The sequence below is a fragment of the Oncorhynchus mykiss genome, chromosome 9 (genome assembly GCF_057628025.1).
Source record: "Oncorhynchus mykiss isolate SJ-2025 chromosome 9, ASM5762802v1, whole genome shotgun sequence".
Taxonomy (NCBI): Eukaryota; Metazoa; Chordata; class Actinopteri; order Salmoniformes; family Salmonidae; genus Oncorhynchus; species Oncorhynchus mykiss.
In genome coordinates, this window is record NC_143030.1 from 26916769 (window position 1) to 26939205 (window position 22437).

Below are 22437 nucleotides of genomic sequence, written 5' to 3' on the forward strand. Positions count from 1 at the left end.
GCGGGTACTATTTAATGAAGCTGCCAGTTGAGGACTTGTGAGGCGTCTGTTTCTCAAACTAGACACTCTAATGTACTTGCCCTCTTGCTCAGTTGTGCACTGGGGCCTCCCACTCCTCTTTCTATGGCTTCCATATGTGTTATTTAATAGTTTTTGATGTCTTCACTATAACTCTACACTGTACAGTCGCGGCCAAAAGTTTTGAGAACAACACAAATATTAATTTCCACAAAGTTTGCTGCTTCAGTGTCTTTAGATATTTTTGTCAGATGTTATTATGGAATACTGAAGTATAATTACAAGCATTTCATAAGTGTCAAAGGCCTTTATTGACAATTACATGAAGTTGATGCAAAGAGTCCATATTTGCAGTGTTGACCCTTCTTTTTCAAGACCTCTGCAATCCGCCCTGGCATGCTGTCAATCAACTTCTGGGCCACATCCTGACTGATGGCAGCCCATTCTTGCATAATCAATGCTTGAAGTTTGTCAGAATTTGGGGGGTTTTGTTTGTTCACCCGCCTCTTGAGGATTGACCACGAGTTCTCAATGAGATTAAGGTCTGGGGAGTTTCCTGGCCATGGACCAAAATATCGATGTTTTGTTCCCAGAGCCACTTAGTTATCACTTTTGCCTTATGACAAAGTGCTCCATCATGCTGGAAAAGGCATTGTTCGTCACCAAACTGTTCCTGGATGGTTGGGAGAAGTTGCTCTCTGAGGATTTGTTGGTACCATTCTTTATTCATGGCTGGGTTCTTAGGCAAAATTGTGAGTGAGCCCACTCCCTTGGCTGAGAAGCAACCCCACACATGAATGGTCTCAGGATGCTTTACTGTTGGCATGACATAGGACTGATGGTAGCGCTCACCTTGTCTTCTCCGGACAAGCTTTTTTCCGGATGCCCCAAACAATCGGAAAGGGGATTCATCAGAGAAAATGACTTTACCCCAGTCCTCAGCAGTCCAATCCCTGTACCTTTTGCAGAATATCAGTCTGTCCCTAATGTTTTTTCCTGGAGACAAGTGGCTTCTTTGCTGCCCTTCTTGACACCAGGCCATCATCCAAAAGTCTTCGCCTCACTGTGCGTGCAGATGCACTCACACCTTCCTGCTGCCATTCCTGAGCAAGCTCTGTGCTGGTGGTGCCCCGATCCCGCAGCTGAATCAACTTTAGGAGACGGTCCTAGCGCTTGCTGGACTTTCTTGGGTGCCCTGAAGCCTTCTTCACAACAATTGAACCGCTCTCCTTGAAGTTCTTGATGATCCGATAAATGGTTGATTTAGGTGCAATCTTACTGGCAGCAATATCCTTGCCTGTGAAGCCCTTTTTGTGCAAAGCAATGATGACAGCACGTGTTTCCTTGCAGCTAACCATGGATGACAGAGGAAGAACAATGATTCCAAGCATCACCCTCCTTTTGAAGCTTCCAGTCTTTTATTCGAACGCAATCAGCATGGCAGAGTGATCTCCAGTCTTGTCCTCGTTAACACTCGCACCTGTGTTAACGAAAGAATCACTGACATGATGTCAGCTGGTCCTTTTGTGGCAGGGCTGAAATGCAGTGGAAATGTATTTTTGGGATTCAGTTCATTTGCATGGCAAAGAGAGACTTTGCAATTAATTTAAATTATTTTGATCACTCTTCATAACATTCTGTAGTATTTGCAAATTGCAATCATACAAGTTGAGGCAGCAGACTTTGTGAAACAAAGATACAGGCGCCCTTCCTTACACCGTTGCCTGAGGTGAAGGAAACCGCTCAAGGATGGATCAACAGCATTGTAGTTACTCCACAATACTAACATAAATGACAGAATGAAAATAAGGAAGCCTGTACACAATAAAAATATTCCAAAACATGCATCTTGTTTGCAATAAGTCACTTAAGTTAGACTGCAAAAAATGTGGGGAAGAAATTAACTTTTTGCCCAGACTACAAAGCGTTATGTTTGAGGCAAATCCAATACAACACATCACTGGGTACACGTCTTAATATTTACAAGCATGGTGGTGACTGCATCATGTTATGGGTATGCTTGTCATAGGCATGGATAAGGGAGTTTTTTTAGGATAAAAATAAATGATAGAGCTGAGCATAGGCAAAATCCTAGAGGAAGACTTAGTTCTGTCTGCTTTCCAACACACACTGAGTAACAAATTCACCTTTTAAGCAGGACAATTACCTAAAACGCAAGGCAAAATATATACTGGAGTTGGGAAAGGGGTATACCTAGTCAGTTGTACAACTGAATGCCTTCAATTTAAATGCGTCTTCTGCATTTAACCCAACCACTCTGAATCGGAGAGTTGCGAGGGGCTTCCTTAATCGACATCCACGTCTTCGGCGCCCGGGAAACAGTGGGTTAACTGCCTTGCTCAGGGACAGAATGACAGATTTTTACCTTGTCAGTTCGAGGATTCGATTGAACAACCTTTTGGTTACTGGCCTAACGCTCTAACCATGAGTTGCTTACCATGATGACATTCAATCTTCCTGATTGGCCTAATGACAGTATTGACTTAAATCGGCTTGAAAATGGCTTTCTAGCAATGATCATCAACCAACTTCAGAGCTTGAAGAATTTTTTGAAGAATAAATGGCAAATTGTGTACAATCCATGTATGCAAAGCTTTTAGATACTTACTCAAAGATTCACAGCTGCAATAACTGCCAAAGGTGATTCTAACATGTCTTGAATACATGTTGAATACTTATCTAATCTAGTTATATTAGTGATTTATTTTCCATAAAATAAATATTACATTTTTCTTCCACTTCGACATTGAGTAATTTATGAATATTGTTGACAAAAAATGACAATGAAGTCCCTTTTTAATTATTCTCTTTGGCAGGAGAGAGGCCAGACTGTCACTCTGACAGCGAAAAGAGTCCTTCGGGGGAACCAGACCCAGAGACGTCCAAATCAGCAGGAAGGCACCACTGCTCCCAGTGTGGAAAGAGTTTTACTCTGCTATGGAACCTGAAAATACACAAGAGAATACACTCCGGAGAGAAGCCATACCACTGCTCCCAATGTGGAATGACTTTTACCTGGTTAGGTAGTCTGAAAACGCACAAGAGGGCACACACAGGAGAAAAACCTTTCCAATGTTCCCACTGTGGAAAGAGTTTTACCCAGTTAGGGGACCTGAATAGGCACGAGAGGACGCATGGAGAAGAGAAGCCCTACCAATGCTCCCAGTGTGGAAAAAGTTTTAGGTGGTTAGTGAGCCTGAAAACACATGAGAGAATACACACAGGAGAAAAGCCTTACCACTGTTCCCACTGTGGAAAGAGTTTTAGGGGGTCAGTGAGCCTGAAACAGCATGAGAGAATACACACAGGAGAGAAGCCTTACCACTGTTCCCACTGTGAGAAGAGTTTTAGGTGGTTAGGTACCTTGAAATTGCATGAGAGGACCCACACAGGAGAAAAGCCATACCAATGCTCCTTGTGTGGAAAGAGTTTTACCAAGTTATGGGGCCTGAGTAGGCATAAGAGGACACATACAGGGGGGGATAGCACCTACCACTGCTCCTTGTGTGGAAAGAGATTTACCCAGTTAGTGGCCTTGAAAGAGCATGAAATAATACATACAAATACACAGGAGGGGAATACATACCACTGTTCTCATTGTGGAAAGACATTTTCCCAGTCAGAGGCCCTGAAATCACATGAGAGAATAGAGAGGTTGTGTTCTGACTTATGTTTTTGACTGTGGTATTTTTTTTATGCCACATGAAATAGTCATTACCTGGGTTGTTGTTTTTTCCATCTTGAGACGTGATCATGTCTAAAAATCTGATTTAAATATTTTAATGTGTATTTTGTTTTGATTGATTGGATACAAGTATAAACCCTGCAATGCGGTTCATTATGTTATTTGGATATTGCAAAATGTGAATTATTATATAAGTAAGTATCCTTGCACGAGCCTAGGCTTCTCTGAGCCAGAACGGCTCATAGGAGCAAGAGCCTTTCTCCTATTTCTGTAGTGTGAGGCACCTTGATGCAGTCTATTTAATGATTATATAGATTAATGGATTTTTGTATTTCTTGATTCTAACCTCTTGAATTTGAAATATGATTTAGATTTTGCTAAGTTAATTTGATTGGAAACACTATTACAGTTGCGGCCAAATATATAGGCACCCTTGCACTTTTCTTGAATAATTCCCTATTTCTTCTAAAGTAAGTTGAAATTGAAAGAATCTTTTGGTCTCCACATCTATTGGGATTTTCAACATTACGGAACCAATTTTATTTGTGTAAACATACATTTACAATTTTAATTCAGAAAATAAAGCCATGGCATGGACAAAGTTCTTGTTAAATTTTTTTATAAGAGGCTTTTTTTCTTGTACAGTGCCTTGCGAAAGTATTCGGCCCCCTTGAACTTTGCGACCTTTTGCCACATTTCAGGCTTCAAACATAAAGATATAAAACTGTATTTTTTTGTGAAGAATCAACAACAAGTGGGACACAATCATGAAGTGGAACGACATTTATTGGATATTTAAAACTTTTTTAACAAATCAAAAACTGAAAAATTGGGTGTGCAAAATTATTCAGCCCCCTTAAGTTAATACTTTGTAGCGCCACCTTTTGCTGCGATTACAGCTGTAAGTCGCTTGGGGTATGTCTCTATCAGTTTTGCACATCGAGAGACTGACATTTTTTCCCATTCCTCCTTGCAAAACAGCTCGAGCTCAGTGAGGTTGGATGGAGAGCATTTGTGAACAGCAGTTTTCAGTTCCTTCCACAGATTCTCGATTGGATTCAGGTCTGGACTTTGACTTGGCCATTCTAACACCTGGATATGTTTATTTTTGAACCATTCCATTGTAGATTTTGCTTTATGTTTTGGATCATTGTCTTGTTGGAAGACAAATCTCCGTCCCAGTCTCAGGTCTTTTGCAGACTCCATCAGGTTTTCTTCCAGAATGGTCCTGTATTTGGCTCCATCCATCTTCCCATCAATTTTAACCATCTTCCCTGTCCCTGCTGAAGAAAAGCAGGCCCAAACCATGATGCTGCCACCACCATGTTTGACAGTGGGGATGGTGTGTTCAGCTGTGTTGCTTTTACGCCAAACATAACGTTTTGCATTGTTGCCAAAAAGTTCCATTTTGGTTTCATCTGACCAGAGCACCTTCTTCCACGTTTGGTGTGTCTCCCAGGTGGCTTGTGGCAAACTTTAAACGACACTTTTTATGGATATCTTTAAGAAATGGCTTTCTTCTTGCCACTCTTCCATAAAGGCCAGATTTGTGCAATATACGACTGATTGTTGTCCTATGGACAGAGTCTCCCACCTCAGCTGTAGATCTCTGCAGTTTATCCAGAGTGATCATGGGCCTCTTGGCTGCATCTCTGATCAGTCTTCTCCTTGTATGAGCTGAAAGTTTAGAGGGACGGCCAGGTCTTGGTAGATTTGCAGTGGTCTGATACTCCTTCCATTTCAATATTATCGCTTGCACAGTGCTCCTTGGGATGTTTAAAGCTTGGGAAATCTTTTTGTATCCAAATCCGGCTTTAAACTTCTTCACAACAGTATCTCGGACCTGCCTGGTGTGTTCCTTGTTCTTCATGATGCTCTCTGCGCTTTTAAGGGACCTCTGAGACTATCACAGTACAGGTGCATTTATACGGAGACTTGATTACACACAGGTGGATTGTATTTATCATCATTAGTCATTTAGGTCAACATTGGATCATTCAGAGATCCTCACTGAACTTCTGGAGAGAGTTTGCTGCACTGAAAGTAAAGGGGCTGAATAATTTTGCACGCCCAATTTTTCAGATTTTGATTTGTTAAAAAAGTTTGAAATATCCAATAAATGTCGTTCCACTTCATGATTGTGTCCCACTTGTTGTTGATTCTTCACAAAAAAATACAGTTTTATATCTTTGTTTGAAGCCTGAAATATGGCAAAAGGTCGCAAAGTTCAAGGGGGCCGAATACTTTCGCAAGGCACTGTATATTTGACAGCAACTGTGTGTGATTTTGGATATTGCAAAATGTAAATGACTAAATCGTTGAATTGAGTGTGCATTTCTTGATTCTAACCTTGTAGCCTCTTGAATTTAGTAGTTTCATTGAGTTAATTGGTCTACCAGTCATCAAGCTAAAGGAATATAAAAATGTGTTACGTTCTGATAACATTGATACGTTGTTGACATGGGAACATTCATGAGGTAGTGAATGTTTTTCATCAGTATCATTCCACCATGTCAGAGTACACAGATGCTGATTGTAAAAAAAAAAAAATGTTTGATTAATGCAACAGTTTTGTGTCAATAGAAATAAAATGTGGAAGGCCTGCTCCATAAGTGGACGTTCATTATAAACTGTAGATTACGACATGTACGTATTGTTACATGTAGAAGCATTATAGATTTACAGGCTTATTTTTAATCTGTTTATTTGACTGAATAAGAAATGGCCTTTTAAATGCGGATGTGTAGTGTACTTTTTAAAATTCTTACTCATTAAGTCTGAATAATCAATCAACACATGCTGATCTTTGTATGTCTCTCTTATTATTATTATTATTATTATTATTATTATTATTATTATTATTATATTTATAAAAATACATCAAATTATTTTATTTCATAAAAATAAATATTCAACACGCACGCCTTCAACATCATTCATTCTGATTCATTCAGCCACCTTGGTAACTTGCTAGCCAACATAGCTGAAAGATTGGAGCTCTTTAAATGCTTTCTGTGTATATTAGTCCCTGTGTTTTAAACACACTTCTGTCCTATAGCTAATCTCAGCAAAAAAATAAACGTCCTCTCACTGTCAACTTTGTTTATTTTCAGCAAACTTAACGTGTAAATATTTGTATGAACATAAGATTCAACAACTGAGACATAAACTGAACAAGTTCCACAGATGTGACTAATATAAATGGAATAATGTGTCCCTGAACAAAGGGGTGGTCAAAATCAAACGTAACAGTCAGTATGGCCTGTCGGGTTCACCTTGGGGTTATGATAGGAGCTGTACCAAATGCTTGATGTATTATTATAGTTGATTATGCTTATGTTGTATTAAAAGAAGGGGAGGGGTTATAAGACCCCTCCCTCCTTACATGTATAGGGTCCTAGACTACAGATTAACAATATATATATTCATTATGAAGGTTTAATATTGTTCCACAGTTTTTTTCTAGTCTCTGCCTCCTATAAAGAAACGGTCTGAGAAATGTGACTGAGATATCTCTTACACTCCCCTGCAGAGTTCTAAGAGACTAGTCAGACATTCCACTATAAATCAACTTGGGGAGTGGACATTTACTGCTGAGCTTTTAGATAACACTGAAACTCTTTATGTAGCTGTGTAGGCATAGGTTTGGTCTCATGAGTAGAAGGTAATGACATAGGCAGTGACATCACTAAGATATGACTGTAGGCATAATAAAACAACTCGGACCCTTTTCTATTTTGCAGAACCTACTCGGAAACATGCGTGCAATGTTCCTGTTGTCAACTTCTGTCTGCAATTGCATGAATAAATGAATGATTGATTTACTTAAAGATATTATCTGAATGCTAATTTCACCAATGAGCCAATGATTGACAAGGAACAAGAAACAAACCCCAACAGGCCACCAGCTGTGTTAAGTACTGCAGTGCATCTCCTCCTCGTGGACTGCACCAGATTTGCCAGTTCTTGCTGTGGGATGTTACCCCCCTCTTCCACCTAGGCACCTGCAAGTTCCCAGACATTTCTGGGGGGAATGGCCCTAGCCCTCACCCTCCGATCCAACAGGTCCCAGACATGCTCAATGGGATTGAGATCTGGGCTCTTCACTGGCCATGGCAGAACATTGACATTCCTGTCCTGCAGGAAATCACGCACAGAATTAGCAGTATGGCTGGTGGCATTGTCATGCTGGAGGGTCATGTCAGGATGAGCCTGCAGGAAGTGTACCACGTGAGGGAGGAGGATGTCTTCCCTGTAACGCACAGGGTTAAGATTACCTGCAATGACAACAAGCTCAGTCCGATGATGCTGTGACACACCGCCCAAGACCATCACGGACCCTCCACCTCCAAATCGATCCCGCTCCAGAGTACAGGCCTCGGTGTAATGCTCATTCCTTCGACGATAAATGCAAATCCAACCATCACCCCTGGTGAGACAAAACCGCGACTCGTCAGAAGAGCACTTTTTTCCAGTCCTGTCTGGTCCAGCGACGGCGTTGTTGCAAGTGATGTCTGGTGAGGACCTGCCTTACAACAGGCCTACAATCCCTTAGTCCAGCCTCTCTCAGCCTATTGCGGACAATCTGAGCACTGATTGAGGTATTGTGCGTTCCTGGTGTAATTTGGGCAGTTACCTGTACCTGTCCCGCAGGTGTGATGTTCGGATGTACCGATCCGGTGCAGGTGTTGTTACACGTGGTTTGCCACTGCTAGGACGATCAGCTGTCCGTCCTGTCTCCCTGTAGTGCTGTCTTAGGCATCTCACAGTACGGACATTGCAATTTATTGCCCTGGTCACATCTGCAGTCCTCATGCCTCCTTGCAGCATGCCTAAGGCACGTTCACGCAGATGACCAGGGACCCTGGGCATCTTTCTTTTGGTGTTTTTCAAAGTCAGTAGTGTAGGGGTTAGGGTCCCAAAGACCGTTCCCATTATTGATTAAGGGTACCTTAATATTCATATGTTTTGCTGCAGGCCTTATAATAGATATTGTTGCTATGTGTCTGAACTCTGCCACTATACTTTGCACAAGCTGTCTATATTAGTCTTTGCGGTTAAGCCATAGCTGTTGCAAGAGTGTCCTTGCAGGCTAGGTCTGAGTCGGACCGAAACTAGATAAAAAGAAGTAACCAATGTCTGGTTTTGACATTTTGATCTTGTGTGACAGTGGACAATGCTAATGAATTCAGATAATCTACTGTACTAGGTTACCTTATAAGCTTATTGCTGCACACATATATTGACGTAGGTGATCATACCACCAGGGAGTGTATATAATCAGCTGCGCCCTTTGGTTAGTTGCAGAACTTATTCTGAAACATACATGCTGTGTTTCAAATCAAATGTTATTTGTCACATACACATGGTTAGCAGATGTTAATGCGAGTGTAGCGAAATGCTTGTGCTTCCAATTCCGACCGTGCAGTAATATCTAACAAGTAATCTAACAATTTCACAACAACTACCTTATACACACAAGTGTAAAGGAATTAATAAGAATATGTACATAAAAATATATGGATGACCGATGGCCGAACGGCATAGGCAAGATGCAGTCGATGGTATAGAGTACAGTATATACATATGAGATGAGTAATGTAGGGTATGTAAACATTTATATAAAGTGGCATTGTTTAAAGTGGCTAGTGATACATTTATTACATCCAATTTTGGATTATTAAAGTGGCTAGAGATTTGAGTCAGCATGTTGGCAGCAGCCACTCAATGTTAGTGATGGCTGTTTAGCAGTCTGATGGCCTTGAGAGAGAAGCTGTTTTTCAGTCTCTCGGCCCCAGCTTTGATGCACCTGTACTGACCTCACCTTCTGGATGATAGTGGGGTGAACAGGCAGTGGCTCGGGTGGTTGTTGTCCTTGATGATCTTTTTGGCCTTCCTGTGACATCGGGTGGTGTAGGTGTCCTGGAGGGCAGGTAGTTTGCCCCTGGTGATGCGTTGTGCAGACCTCACTACCCTCTGGAGAGCCTTACGGTTGTGGGCGGAGCAGTTGCCGTACCAGTCGGTGATACAGCTCTCGATTGTGCATCTGTAAAGGTTTGAGTGTTTTTGGTTACGAGCCAAATTTCTTCAGCCTCCTGGGGTTGAAGAGGCGCTGCTGCGCCTTCTTCACCACGCTGTCTGTGTGGGTGGACCATTTCAGTTTGTCCGAGATGTGTATGCCGAGGAACTTAACTTTCCACCTTCTCCACTACTGTCCCGTCGATGTGGATAGGGGGCTGCTCCCTCTGCTGTGCCCTGAAGTCCACGATCATCTCCTTTGTTTTTTTGACATTGAGTGTGAGGTTATTTGCAAACTTGATGATTGAGTTGGAGGCGTGCATGGCCATGCAGTCATGGGTGAACAGGGAGTACAGGAGAGGGCTGAGAACGCACCCATGTGGGGCCCCAGTGTTGAGGATCAGCAGGGTGGAGATGTTGTTTCCTACCTTCACCACCTGGGGGCAGTCCGTCAGGAAGTCCAGGACCCAGTTGCACAGGGTGGGGTCGAGACCCAGGGTCTCGAGCTTAATGACGAGTTTGGAGGGTACTATGGTGTTAAATGCTGAGCTGTAGTCGATGAACAGCATTCTTACGTAGGTATTCCTCTTGTCCAGATGGGTTAGGGCAGTGTGATTGCGTCATCTGTTGGCCTATTGGGGCGGTAAGCAAATTGGAGTGGGTCTAGGGTGTCAGGTAGGGTGGAGGTGATATGGTCCTTGACCAAGTGAGTGCTAGCTTTCTTGGGAACAGGAACAATGGTGGTCCTCTTGAAGCATGTGGGAACAGCAGACTGGGATAAGGATTGATTGAATATGTCCGTAAACACACCCGCCAGCTGGTCTGCGCATACTCTGAGGACGCGACTAGGGATACCGTCTGGGCAAGCAGCCTTGCGAGGGTTAACACGTTAAAATGTTTTACTCACGTTGGCTGCAGTGAAGGAGAGCACGCAGGTTTTGATAGCGGGCCATGTCATTGGCACTGTATTGTCCTCAAAGCGAGCAAAGAAGTTGTTTCGTTTGTCTGGGAGCAAGACATCGGGGTCTGCGACGAGCCTGGTTTACTTTTTGTAGTCCGTGATTGACTGGAGACCCTGCCACATACCTCTCATGTCTGAGCCGTTGAATTGCGACTCTATTTTGTCTCTATACTGACGCTAAGCTTGTTTGATTGCCTTGCGGAGGGAATAGCTACACTGTTTGTATTTGGTCATGTTTCCGGTTGCCTTGCCCTGATTAAAAGCAGTGGTTCGCGCTTTCAGTTTTGATCGAATCAATCTTGAAGCGTGGAATCGGATTGGTCGGACCCGCGTTGAACAGACCTGAGCATGGGCGTTTCCTGTTTTAGTTTCTGTCTATAGGCTGGGAGAAACAAAATGGAGTCGTGGTCAGATTTGCCAAAAGGATGGCGAGGGAGGGCTTTGTATGCATCGCGGAAGTTACAGTAACAATGATTCAGAATTTTGCCAGCCCGGGTCGCACATTCGATATGCTGATAAAATTTAGGGAGCCTTATTTTCAGATTAGCCTTGTTAAAATCCCCAGCTACAATAAATGCAGCCTCAGGATATGTGGTTTCCAGTTTATATAGAGTCCAATGTAGTTCTTTCCGGGTCGTTGAGGTGTCTGCTTGGGGGATATACACCACTGTGATTATAATTGAAGAGAATTCTCTTGGAAGATAATGCGGTCGGCCTTTGATTGTAAGGAATTCAAGGTCAGGTGAACAAAATGACTTTAGTTCCTGTATGTTGTTATGATCACACCACGACACGTCAATCATAAGGCATACACCCCTGCCCCTCTTCTTACCAGAGAGATGTTTGTTTCTGTCGGCGGGATGCGTGAAGAAACCATGTGGCTGTACTGACTCTGATAATGTATTCCGAGTGAGCCATGTATCCGTGAAACAGAGAATGTTAGTCACTGATGTCTCTCTGGAAGGCAACCCTTGCTCGGATTTCGTCTACCTTGTTGTCAAGAGACTGGACATTGGCCAGTAGTATACTCTGGAGCGGTGGGCGATGTGCCCGTCTACGGAGCCTGACCAGAAGACCGTCTGCCGTTGTTTTGGGTCGCCTGCTGGGATCCGATCCATTGTCCTGGGTGGTGGACCAAATAGAGGATCCGCTTTGGGAAAGTCGTATTCCTGGTCATAATGTTGGTAAGTTGACGTTGCTCTTATATCCAATAGTTCCTCCCGGCTGTATGTAATAACACTTCAGATTTCCTGGGGTAACAGTGTAAGAAATAATACATAAAAAAAAAAAAAATACTGCATAGTTTCCTAAACGCGAAGCGAGGCGGCCATCTCTGTCGGTGCCGGAAGCATTAAGTACCAATATAGTATTAAGTACTGATATTGGTACTTATTGCGGGTTAAATCAAGTATATGTTATTTTCCAAATCATTTAAAAATGTGTACCTGATTTATTTATTCATACACTCTAAAAATTAGGGGTTCACAAAGGGTTCTTCTAAGATCCTCAGTTCTTTGAAGAACCTTGGCGTTCTTGGCACTGAAAATGTCCCCAAAAAGGTTATTCCAAGAACCCCATAAGAGGTGGGGTTCATCGAGGAACCTCCTTAGTTGTTGGGGGTCCTTGCAGGAACCTAACTGCCCAACTGAAACATTTGGATTTGAATTTGAAAGAACAGCAGGTAAAAATGTTCTCAATTTAAGGTATGGTTTGTCCCTTGTATGATCTACATTAATATTGTTTTCTGATGATACCATCTATTTTTTCATATTTGTGCAAATCTTTATAAAACAGAAATGGATACAATTCAATGGATATCAATCAACAAAGAGGTAAGAATATGTACTGAATGCTATGAGAATATGTTGAACCCCAAAAGGTTCTTCAAATAGTTATTTGAGGATCCATTAAAAGGGGTTCCCCCAAAGTTTCAATTTGAAGAACCCCTAAAGGATACTCCAGGAACCTTTTATTTTAGTGTACTTCCTGATACAGAATGCAGTGATGTGAAATGAACCTGTTGTCCGTAATAAAGCGTAGTGCACTATGATAAACTGTGTCCAATGGCTGGTGCACGATATCTAAGGAAGTCTTGAGGTTTTGCTTGCCTGAGGTAGAGTATCTCATGATACTCTGTAGACCGCACTATCTACCTATAGAGTTTTCATCTGTATTTTTCGTAGCTGTCTACATACCACCACAGACCGATGCTGGCACGAAGAACACACTCAATGAGCTGTATTCCGCCATAAGCAAACAGGAAAACGCTCATCCAGAGGCGGCACTCCTAGTGGCCGGGGACTTAAATCTGTTTTACCAAATTTCTATCAGCATGTTAAATATACAACCAGTGGGGGAAAATTAAGCAGATGCTCTGGGATTCTTCCTATGGCATTGAGGAGTACACCACGTCAGTCATTGGCTTCATCAATAAGTGCATCGATGACATCGTTCCTACAGTGACTGAACATACATACCCCAACCAGAAGCCATGGATTACAGGCAACATTCGCACTGAGCTAAAGGCTAGAGCTGCCACTTTCGAGGAGCGGGACTCTAACCCAGAAGCTTATAGGAAATCCCGCTCTGCTCTCCGACAAACCATCAAACAGGCAAAGCGTCAATACAGGACTAAGATTGAATCGTACTACACCGGCTCCGACACTCGCTGGATGTGGCAGGGCTTGAGAGCTGCCGAGAGCTGCCCAGTGACACAAGCCTACCAGATGAGCTAAAATACTTCTATGCTTGCTTCTAGGAAAATAACACTGAAACATGCATGAGAGTACCAGCTGTTCCGGATGACTGTGTGATCACACTCTCCGCAGCTGATGTAAGACCTTTTGTTTAAAGATCAACATGTTTAAAGGTCAACATTCACAAGGCCGCAGGACCAGACTGATTACCAGAACGTGTACTGCGAGCATGCGCTGACCAACTGGCAAGTGTCTTCACTGACATTTTCAACCTCTCCCTGTCCGAGTCTGTAATACCAACATGTTTTAAGCAGACCACCAAAGTCCCTGTGCCCATGAGTAATAAGGTAACCTGCCCAAATGACTCCCGACACATAGCACTCACGTCTGTAGCCATGAAGTGCTTTGAAAAGCTGATCATGGCTCACATCAACACCATTATCCCAGAAACCCTAGACCCACTCCAATTTGCATACCGCACCAACAGATCCACAAATGATGCAATTTCTATTGCACTGCCCTTTCACACCTGGACAAAAGGAACACTTATGTCAGAATGCTGTTCATTGACTACAGCTCAGCGTTCAACACCATAGTGCCCTCAAAGCTCATCAATAAGCTAAGGACTTAGAGATTTGTCATGGGTACTCAGATCCTCAAAAGGTCCTACACCTGCACCATCGAGAGCATCCTGACTGGTTGCATCACTGCCTGATAAGGCAACTGCTCGGCCTCCGACCACAAGGCACTACAGAGGGTAGAGCGTACAGCCCAGTACATCCCTAACCCAAGCTTCCTGCCATCCATGACCTCTGTACCAGGTGGTGTCAGAGGAAGGCCCAAAGAATTGTCAAAGACCCCAGTTCTCAACAGCATCTACCCAAGCCATAAGACTCCTGAACATCTAATCAAATGGCTACCCAAAACATTTGCATTGCCCCCCCCCCCCTTTTACACCGCTGCTACTCTGTTATTATCTAGCTGGCCCTCGCTACATATTCGTCGCCAGACCCACTGGCTCCAGGTCATCTACAAGTTCATGCTAGGTAAAGCTCCGCCTTATCTCAGTTCACTGGTTACGATGGCAACACCCATCCGTAGCACGCGCTCCAGCAGGTGTATCTCACTGATCATCCCTAAAGCCAACACCTCATTTGGCCGCCTTTCGTTCCAGTTCTCTGCTGCCTGTGATTGGAACGAATTGCAAAAATCGCTGAAGTTGGAGACTTTTATCTCCCTCACCAACTTCAAACATCTGCTATCTGAGCAGCTAACCGATCGCTGCAGCTGTACATAGTCTATTGGTAAATAGCCCACCCATTTTCACCTACCTCATCCCCATACTGTTTTTATTTATTTATTTTTCTGCTCTTTTGCACACCAATATCTCTATCTCTACCTTTACATAACCATCTGATCATTTATCACTCCAGTGTTAATCTGCATAATTGTAATTATTTGCCTACCTTCTCATGCCTTTTGCACACAATGTATATATAGACTCCCCTTTTTTCTACTGTGTTATTGACTTGTTAATTGTTTACTCCATGTGTAACTCTGTGTTGTCTGTTCACACTGCTATGCCTTATCTTGGCCAGGTCGCAGTTGCAAATGAGAACTTGTTCTCAACTAGCCTACCTGGTTAAATAAAGGTGAAATAAAAATAAAAAATAAAAAAAATCTATGCATAGTCACTTTAATAACTCTACCTACATGTACATATTACCTCAATTACATTGACTAACCTGTGCCCCCGCACATTGACTCTGTACCGGTACCCCCTGTATATAGTCTTGCTATTGTTATTTTACTGCTGCTCTTTAACTACTTGTTACTTTTATTTCTGATTCTTATTCATATTTTTTAAACTGCATTGTTGGATAGGGGGCTTGTAACTAAGTATTTCACGGTAACCTGTTGTATTCGGCGCATGTGACTAATAAAATGTGATTTGATGATTTGATTTAATCAATCAACATATGCTTCTCTTTGTTTGTCTCAATGTATTAGAATTTCTCTTTTACATATCCCAACTGCCTTTAAGACACCCTTGATGGCGGGGAGGGGGGATCGAGTTAGATGTTTGTACAGGGATGGTGGTTGGAAGAGTGCACTTGTTTGAAATTGAAAAACGTGGCGGTAGCTTCTGATAAAGAAGAACATCAAGACGAAGCAGCTGCTTTATAAGTGGGATACACTGTTGAGCGCTACATCCCGAGGGGTTCGTTCTGATTGTTAGGAGATTGTGACAGCCGGTTAAATGGCGTCCCTTGAGAAAGGAAGAGGGTTAGAATAGTGCAGAAATGGTCATGACCTGAGGCAGTGAAGAAAGTAGAGGAAGATGGGTCAAGGGGGAGGGATACTGAGGGGAGTGGTGTGACTAGTAGATCTGTACCAGTGCAGAGGGATAGGCCAATAAGTGATATATGTTTCAGTAAGATTGGATTTCTTGCATTTATAGCAATGGTTATCAACTGTACTGCAGGGATGGAACATGAGTCATAGAAAATTGAGGTTGTGGTGGCAGCTGCATTGAGGTATGTGGGTGTACGAGACTTGACATCAGAAGAGTTACAGGGTGTGTTAAGTGGTCCTTTCAGGTTGTTGGCATGAGGTAGGACTAAATATATTGAAATAGTGGAGAAGGGTGTTATTATTTTTTGTGAGTGTAGTGTTAGATGGCACAAGCAATGTATAAGGGAGTTGTACTCCAGTAGGTGGTGGTAATGCAACATATATTAGAAATCAACCGCCGTTAAACCTCATCGAAGAAGAGGTTCTTCAACAACAGTTAGTGAGCCACCACCGTAGCTTGCTAGTCAACATAGCCGAAAGATTCAAGCTCTTTAGACTTCGGTGTATATTCGCCACTGTGTTTTGAACAGACTTTGGTCGTCAAGCTAGTTTACCATTTACATTTCATATTTACGTTGCTAGTAGTTAGCTAGCTGGATAGCTAAAACAGCCTAGCACTAGGCTAGTCGATGATAATAATGTGCTAACTAGCTAGCTAACATCCAACCATGAGCTCATTAAGCTCCTGCCCTGATAAAGAAGAGGGGGTGTGCTGGACGGAGAAAGAGGGTCTTTGGCTGAACATTGTCGTAAAAGAGGAGGAGGAGGATGAGGCTGTCACAGTAAAAAAAGAGGTAGAGGGTGAGGCTGTTGCAATTAAAGGTGAAGGAGCTCCAGTGAAGGAAGAGTTTAGAGTGAAAGAGGAGGACGTCGTCACTGTGAAAGAAGAGGGGGAAGAAAAAGTGAAGGGTGCCGTTTTTGGAGTGAAGGAGGAGATAATTGTAACGGTGAAAGAAGAAGAGACTGGAGATCAGATTAACAACGGTGAGTAACGTTATCTTAATTAACAAGAGGGGCACAAATTGTCTTCACGTCAGACTGTTACCATGTATATTCAGTTTGAGTTTGAAATATCTACACGCCAGAATGTTGAATATAATGACATTAACACCAAATATGTGTTAATTGTTCTATCTGTGTTAACACTTTACCGTTGTCTGTGCTGTTGGTGCATTTGACGGTGGGAAGTGGAGGTAAAATATCCACAGGAAAGTTTTATTTATCTGACTTTTTGCGGTGTCGGTAGGTTCTGTCACGTGTATTTTCAATCCGTTGATGCATTGCATGTGATGCACAATATGTAAACAATAGCTGAATTGAACCTTGAATGTTGTTGACCAATGCAAGTTCCCTCACAATCAGCTGGAAATACCTGTGAAACTTGCCAGCTGATTGTGTGGGACAAAGTTAGGTCTGTGTCTGTGGTTAAGCTCCACCATTATTTACATATTGTGCAAGTGTTTGTTGTGTGCGAATTGCATCAGTATTAACAAATACAAAACCGGAAATACAATCGAAATTCAGACCAGCGTACTGAAACTCGGGTTAACACGTCCCTGTCTATATTTTGTCTAAGATTACATCCGACATAAGGTCAAAATCAGTGGACAACAGGTAAATGTAATAAAAAAAAAGTTTATTCAACATTCTGATATGTAATGGGATGGTTCAGAAATGCTGAGTATTAATGACAGGAGCCAATACAAGTCTTCCACTCTTGGATTCTAAAAGAGGCTAGGTCACACTGTTGTTGAATCAATGCATGGTTTTAAAGGGGCCTTTTTGATTATGCAGTTTAATGTCGGAAAGAAAGCCACACTGTAAAATGTGTATACCATTAAAGTTGGCAACCAACAAATGTTACCAATGGATTGTTTTGTGCGAAATTACAACTTAAATATCTCACCCTTAGGGGTAGCCCTTCGTAGCTCGCCATTATGTATACAGCTAACAGTAAGTATTGTCACTTTAACAATAGCGTCCCGTCCTAGGTCATTCCATAGCGACAGCTTGTGAGATATCACCCAAATCCGTTGCTGTACGCAACCTGTTTTGGCAGTAAGTGTCCTGCGTTGGATGGTGTCCATAATCGGTAGACAGTTTATCATCGTTTGCATCGCCAAGTAGTGACCAAGAAAGTATTAAATCCACTTTTTGATGCTACCCCCACCCCTTCCTATCTAATTCAAAGATAGATTCCCCCTTATGGATGTTACATGGATTCCCAATTTAGTGTTATGAATGTTACATGAAATGGACAAGCTTTTTTGGGGAGACTGAACATATTAGCAGAAGTCTGTGAGGTTGTAAGTCTTAGGTCAAAACATGGATAGCCATTTCGAGGGAAAGGCTTGGCTGAACACAAACGATCATTTTGAAAATATTGTAATTTCTATTCTATTAAACTTGCCAGCTGATTGTGTGGGACAAAGTTAGGAGAGAGATAGTGGGCCACCAACAAAACGTTGTTAACAGTCGACCAAATGCAAACAATAACATTGACTGACGGATTGTCATCCATTAGAGCAAGATTAGATTTGGAACACTTCATTATTTGTTTTTGAAATCTCCCCAAGTTTATTTTTAGTTATGAAATGTTGTGAAGACTGGCCTCAGGTTTTTGAGGGATCTTGTCCGGAAGAAAACTCATAGGAAGACACTTTTATGATGTGGGGGTTTCATTAATTTCTCTGTTTAACTGAATACTCTGTCTTTGGCAGGAGAGAGACGAGACTCTCCCTCTGACAGCGAGAAGAGTCCTTCAGGTGAACCAGACCCAAAGACGTCCAAACCAGCAGGACGACACCACTGCTCCCAGTGTGGAAAGAGTTTTACCCAGTTAGGGAGCTTGAAAACGCATGAGAGAATACACACAGGAGAAAAGCCCTACCACTGCTCCCAGTGTGAAAAGAGTTTTAGGTGGTTAGGTAGTCTGAAAAAGCATGAGAAGACACACACACGAGAAAAGCCCTACCAATGCTCCCTTTGTGGTCAGAGTTTTACCCAGTTAGGGGCCCTCAATAAGCATGACAGGACACACACGGGAGGTGATAAGACCTACCACTGCTCCATGTGTGGAAAGGTATTTAACCGCTTAAGGCATCTGAATAAGCATGAAAGAATACATACACAGGAGGAGAAGACATACCACTGCTCTCATTGCGGAAAGACATTTTCCCAGTTAGAGGACCTGGAATCGCATGAGAGAATAGAGAGGCTGTGTTCTGACTTATGTTTTTGACTGGGAATTTGTGTTTTTGTTCATGCCACATGAAATCAAATTGTGTCAATTAAGTTTTACTCAAAAATAGGCCTCGAGACATAACTGTATAAAATCAGATTAAATATTTTAATGTGTATTTCATTTTGATAATGTCATTTAATTTCATTGGATACAAGTAAGTATAAACCATCCAATGTTGTTCATTATATTATTTGGATTTTGCAAATGTAAATTATTATATAAGTCACTAAGTAAGTAGCCTTTCACGAGCCTTGGCTTGTCTGAGCCAGAATTAATCTCCTATTTTTGTAGCTTGAGGCAGCTTGATGTACAAGTACATCCCCTGGACAGTACACTTGTCTATTAAGTTATATATTGCTGGGTTCTGAGAATATGAAATATACTTATTAATGTCACTGAGGGAGAGAGGATAATGTATAACGTTTACATTATGTCAGGATATGTAATTGTTAGCCATCAGGGATCCTATGGGAGGGATCCACTGGGAGGAGAAGAGACACAGTCTGGTACCAGTCACCATGACAGCTGTGAGTTGGGGAGGAGTGAGCACTTTGGGGCAGAGGTCAGGTCAGATGAAGTGAGGAAGAACAGATCTCACTAAGGTTCTGTCTAGCAACCGAGATGCATTGGCTGTTCAGATGTGTAACTTAATAAAATAAGGAGGAGACTCGGCATAGGAGAAAGGGTTACATATCGGTGCTTGTGTGAATATATCGTCTGCACAGCTGTTTGACCCTTTGGGATGAATACACTTGGTTTAAGCTTTCATAGTGTCTGAGTTCTTACTCTAATAATTAGAACCTAACAATATAGTGCCTTCAGAAATTATTCACGCCTCTTGAAATTTTCCAAATTTTATTGTGTTACAGCCTGAATTAGAAATTGATTGATTAAATTTAGATTTTGTGTCACTGGCATACACACAATACCCCATAATGTCAAAGCGGATTTATGTTTTTAGAATTTTTGAACTTATTTACAAATGAAAAGCTGAAATGTCTCGTCAATTAATATTCAACCCCTTTTGTTATGGCAAGCCTAAATAAGATCAGCTTTTCCATAGACTCTCTCTGTGTAAAATAATGTTTAACATGATTTTTGAATGACTTCCTCATCTCTCTACCCCATACGTACAATTACAATTATCTGTAAGGTCCCTGATTATTGGTAGATGGGTAAAAAAAAAGACAGCAGACATTGAATACCGTTTTGAGCATGGTGAAGTTATTAATTACACTTTGGATGGTGTATCAATACACCCAGTCTCTACGAAGATACAGGCGTCCTTCCTAACTCAGTTGCCGGAGAGAAAGGAAACCGCTCAGGGATTGGGCCAATGGTGACTTTAAAACAGTTACAGAGTTTAATGGCTGTAATAGGAGAAAACTGAGGATGGATCAACAATGTTGTAGTTAGTCCACAATACTAATCTAAATGAAAGAGTGAAAAGGAAGAAGACAAATATTCCAAAACATGCATCCTGTTTGTATCAAGGCACTAAAATAACACTGCAAAAAATTGTGCAAATCAATTTACTTTTTGTCCTGAATACAAAGTGTTATCTTTGGGGCAAGTCCAATAAAACACATTAGTGAGTACCACTCTCCATATTTTCAAGCATGGTAGTGGCTGCATCATGTTATGGGAATGATTGTAACTGTTAAAGACTGGGGAGTTTTGTGGATAAAAAAGAAATGGAATGGAGCTAAGCACAGAAAAAATCCTATAGAAAAATCTGGTTCAATCTGCTTTTCACCCGACACTGAGAGATGAATTCGCCTTTCAGCAAGACAATAACCTAAAACACAGGGCCAAATCTGGAGTTGCTTACCAAGAATGCAGTGAATGTTTCTGAATGGCTGAGTAACAGTGTTGAATCTGCTTGAACATCTATGGCAAGACCTGAAAATGGTTGTCTAGCAATGATCAACTACCAATTTGACAGAGCTTGAAGAATTGTGAAAAGAATAATGGGCAAATGTTGCACAATTCAAGGTGTGGAAAGCTCTTAAAAACGTACCCAGAAAGACACAGCTGTAATCACTGCCAAAGGTTCTTCTACGCAGTATTGGCTCAGGTGTGAATACTTATGTAAAGGAGATATTCTGTATTTCATTTTTAATACACTTTATTATTATGGGGTATTGTGTGTAGATGGGTGAGATTTTCTTTTATTTCAACCATTTTGAATTCAGGCTGTAACACAACCAAATGTGAAATAAATCAAGGGCTATGAATACTTTCTGAGGGCACTGTAGAGGAATATAATTGAGCATTTCTTGATTCCAACCATGAAATGTCTTGAATGTGATTTGATATATGATTTGGACATAGCTAAATTAATTTGATTGGACGCACCTACTCATTCAAGAGTTTTTCTTTATTTGTACTATTTTCTACATTGTATCTCAAATTTGGACTCATCAGACCCAAAGACAGATTTCCACCGGTCTAATATCCATTGCTCGTGTTTTTTGGCCAACGCATGTCTCTTCTTATTGGTGTCCGTCCTTTAGTACTGGTTTCTTTGCAGCAATTCGACCATGAAGGCCTGATTTACTCAGTCTCCTCTGAACAGTTAATGTTGAGATGTGTCTGTTACTTGAACTCTGTGAAGCATTTATTTGGGCTGCAATTTCTGAGGCTGGTAACTCTAATGAACTTATCCTCTGCAGCAGAGGTAACTCTGGGTCTTCCTTTCCTGTGGTGGTCCACATGTGAGCCAGTTTCATCATAGCGCTTGATGGTTTTTGCGACGGCACTTGAAGAAACATTCAAACTTCTTGACATTTTATGGATTGAATAACCTTCATGTTTTAAAGTAATTATGGACTGTTTCTCTTTGCTTATTTGAGCTGTTCTTATTTGAGACTTGGTCTTTTACCAAATAGAGCTATCTTCTGCATACCACTCCTACCATGTCACAACACAACTGATTGGCTCAAACACATTAAGAAGGGAAAAAAAAATCCACAAATTAACTTTTAACAAGGTACACCTGTTCATTGAAATTCATTCCAGGTGACTACCTCATGAAGCTGGTTGAGAGAATGCCAAGAGTGTGCAAAGCTGTCAAGGTGGCTACTTTGAAGAATCTAAAATTAGTTTAATACTTTTTTGGTTACTACATGATTTCAAATGTGTTATTTCATAGTTTTGATGTCTTCACTATTATTCTACAATGTGGAAAATAGTAAAAATAAAGAAAAACCCTTGAATGAGTAGGTGTGTCCAAACTTTTGAATGGTGTTACATGTAGGAGCTTTAGAGACCTAGTTGCATATTTATAAATGTTTATCTGAATCATGAATAAGAAATTGCCTTAAATGCAGTAGTTAATGTAAAGTTTGTTTAAAATTCTTACTAATCAATCAACACATGCTTCTCTTTGTACTTCACCATTTAATATTGAAAAATGAAAAAATAAAAACATTTACAT

General features: G+C 41.5%; 1 protein-coding gene across 3 annotated transcripts in view; it reads left to right on the plus strand.

Annotated features, from left to right (window-relative positions):
• LOC110531762 (uncharacterized) overlaps positions 1–22437 on the plus strand; it is a 33390-nt gene extending 10953 nt beyond the window's left edge. The window contains exons 2-4 of one of the 3 annotated variants that reach the window (XM_090183856.1): positions 2856–3657; positions 7633–7641; positions 18602–22435. In XM_090183856.1, coding sequence (XP_090039982.1) covers positions 2856–3657; positions 7633–7641; positions 18602–18995 — 1205 coding nt within the window. In that variant the 3' untranslated portion in view covers positions 18996–22435. Of the gene's footprint in view, positions 1–2855; positions 6329–7632; positions 7642–16159; positions 16739–18474 lie in introns of those variants that run through there. The other 2 variants (XM_021615161.3, XM_021615159.3) reach the window with 2 other exon arrangements.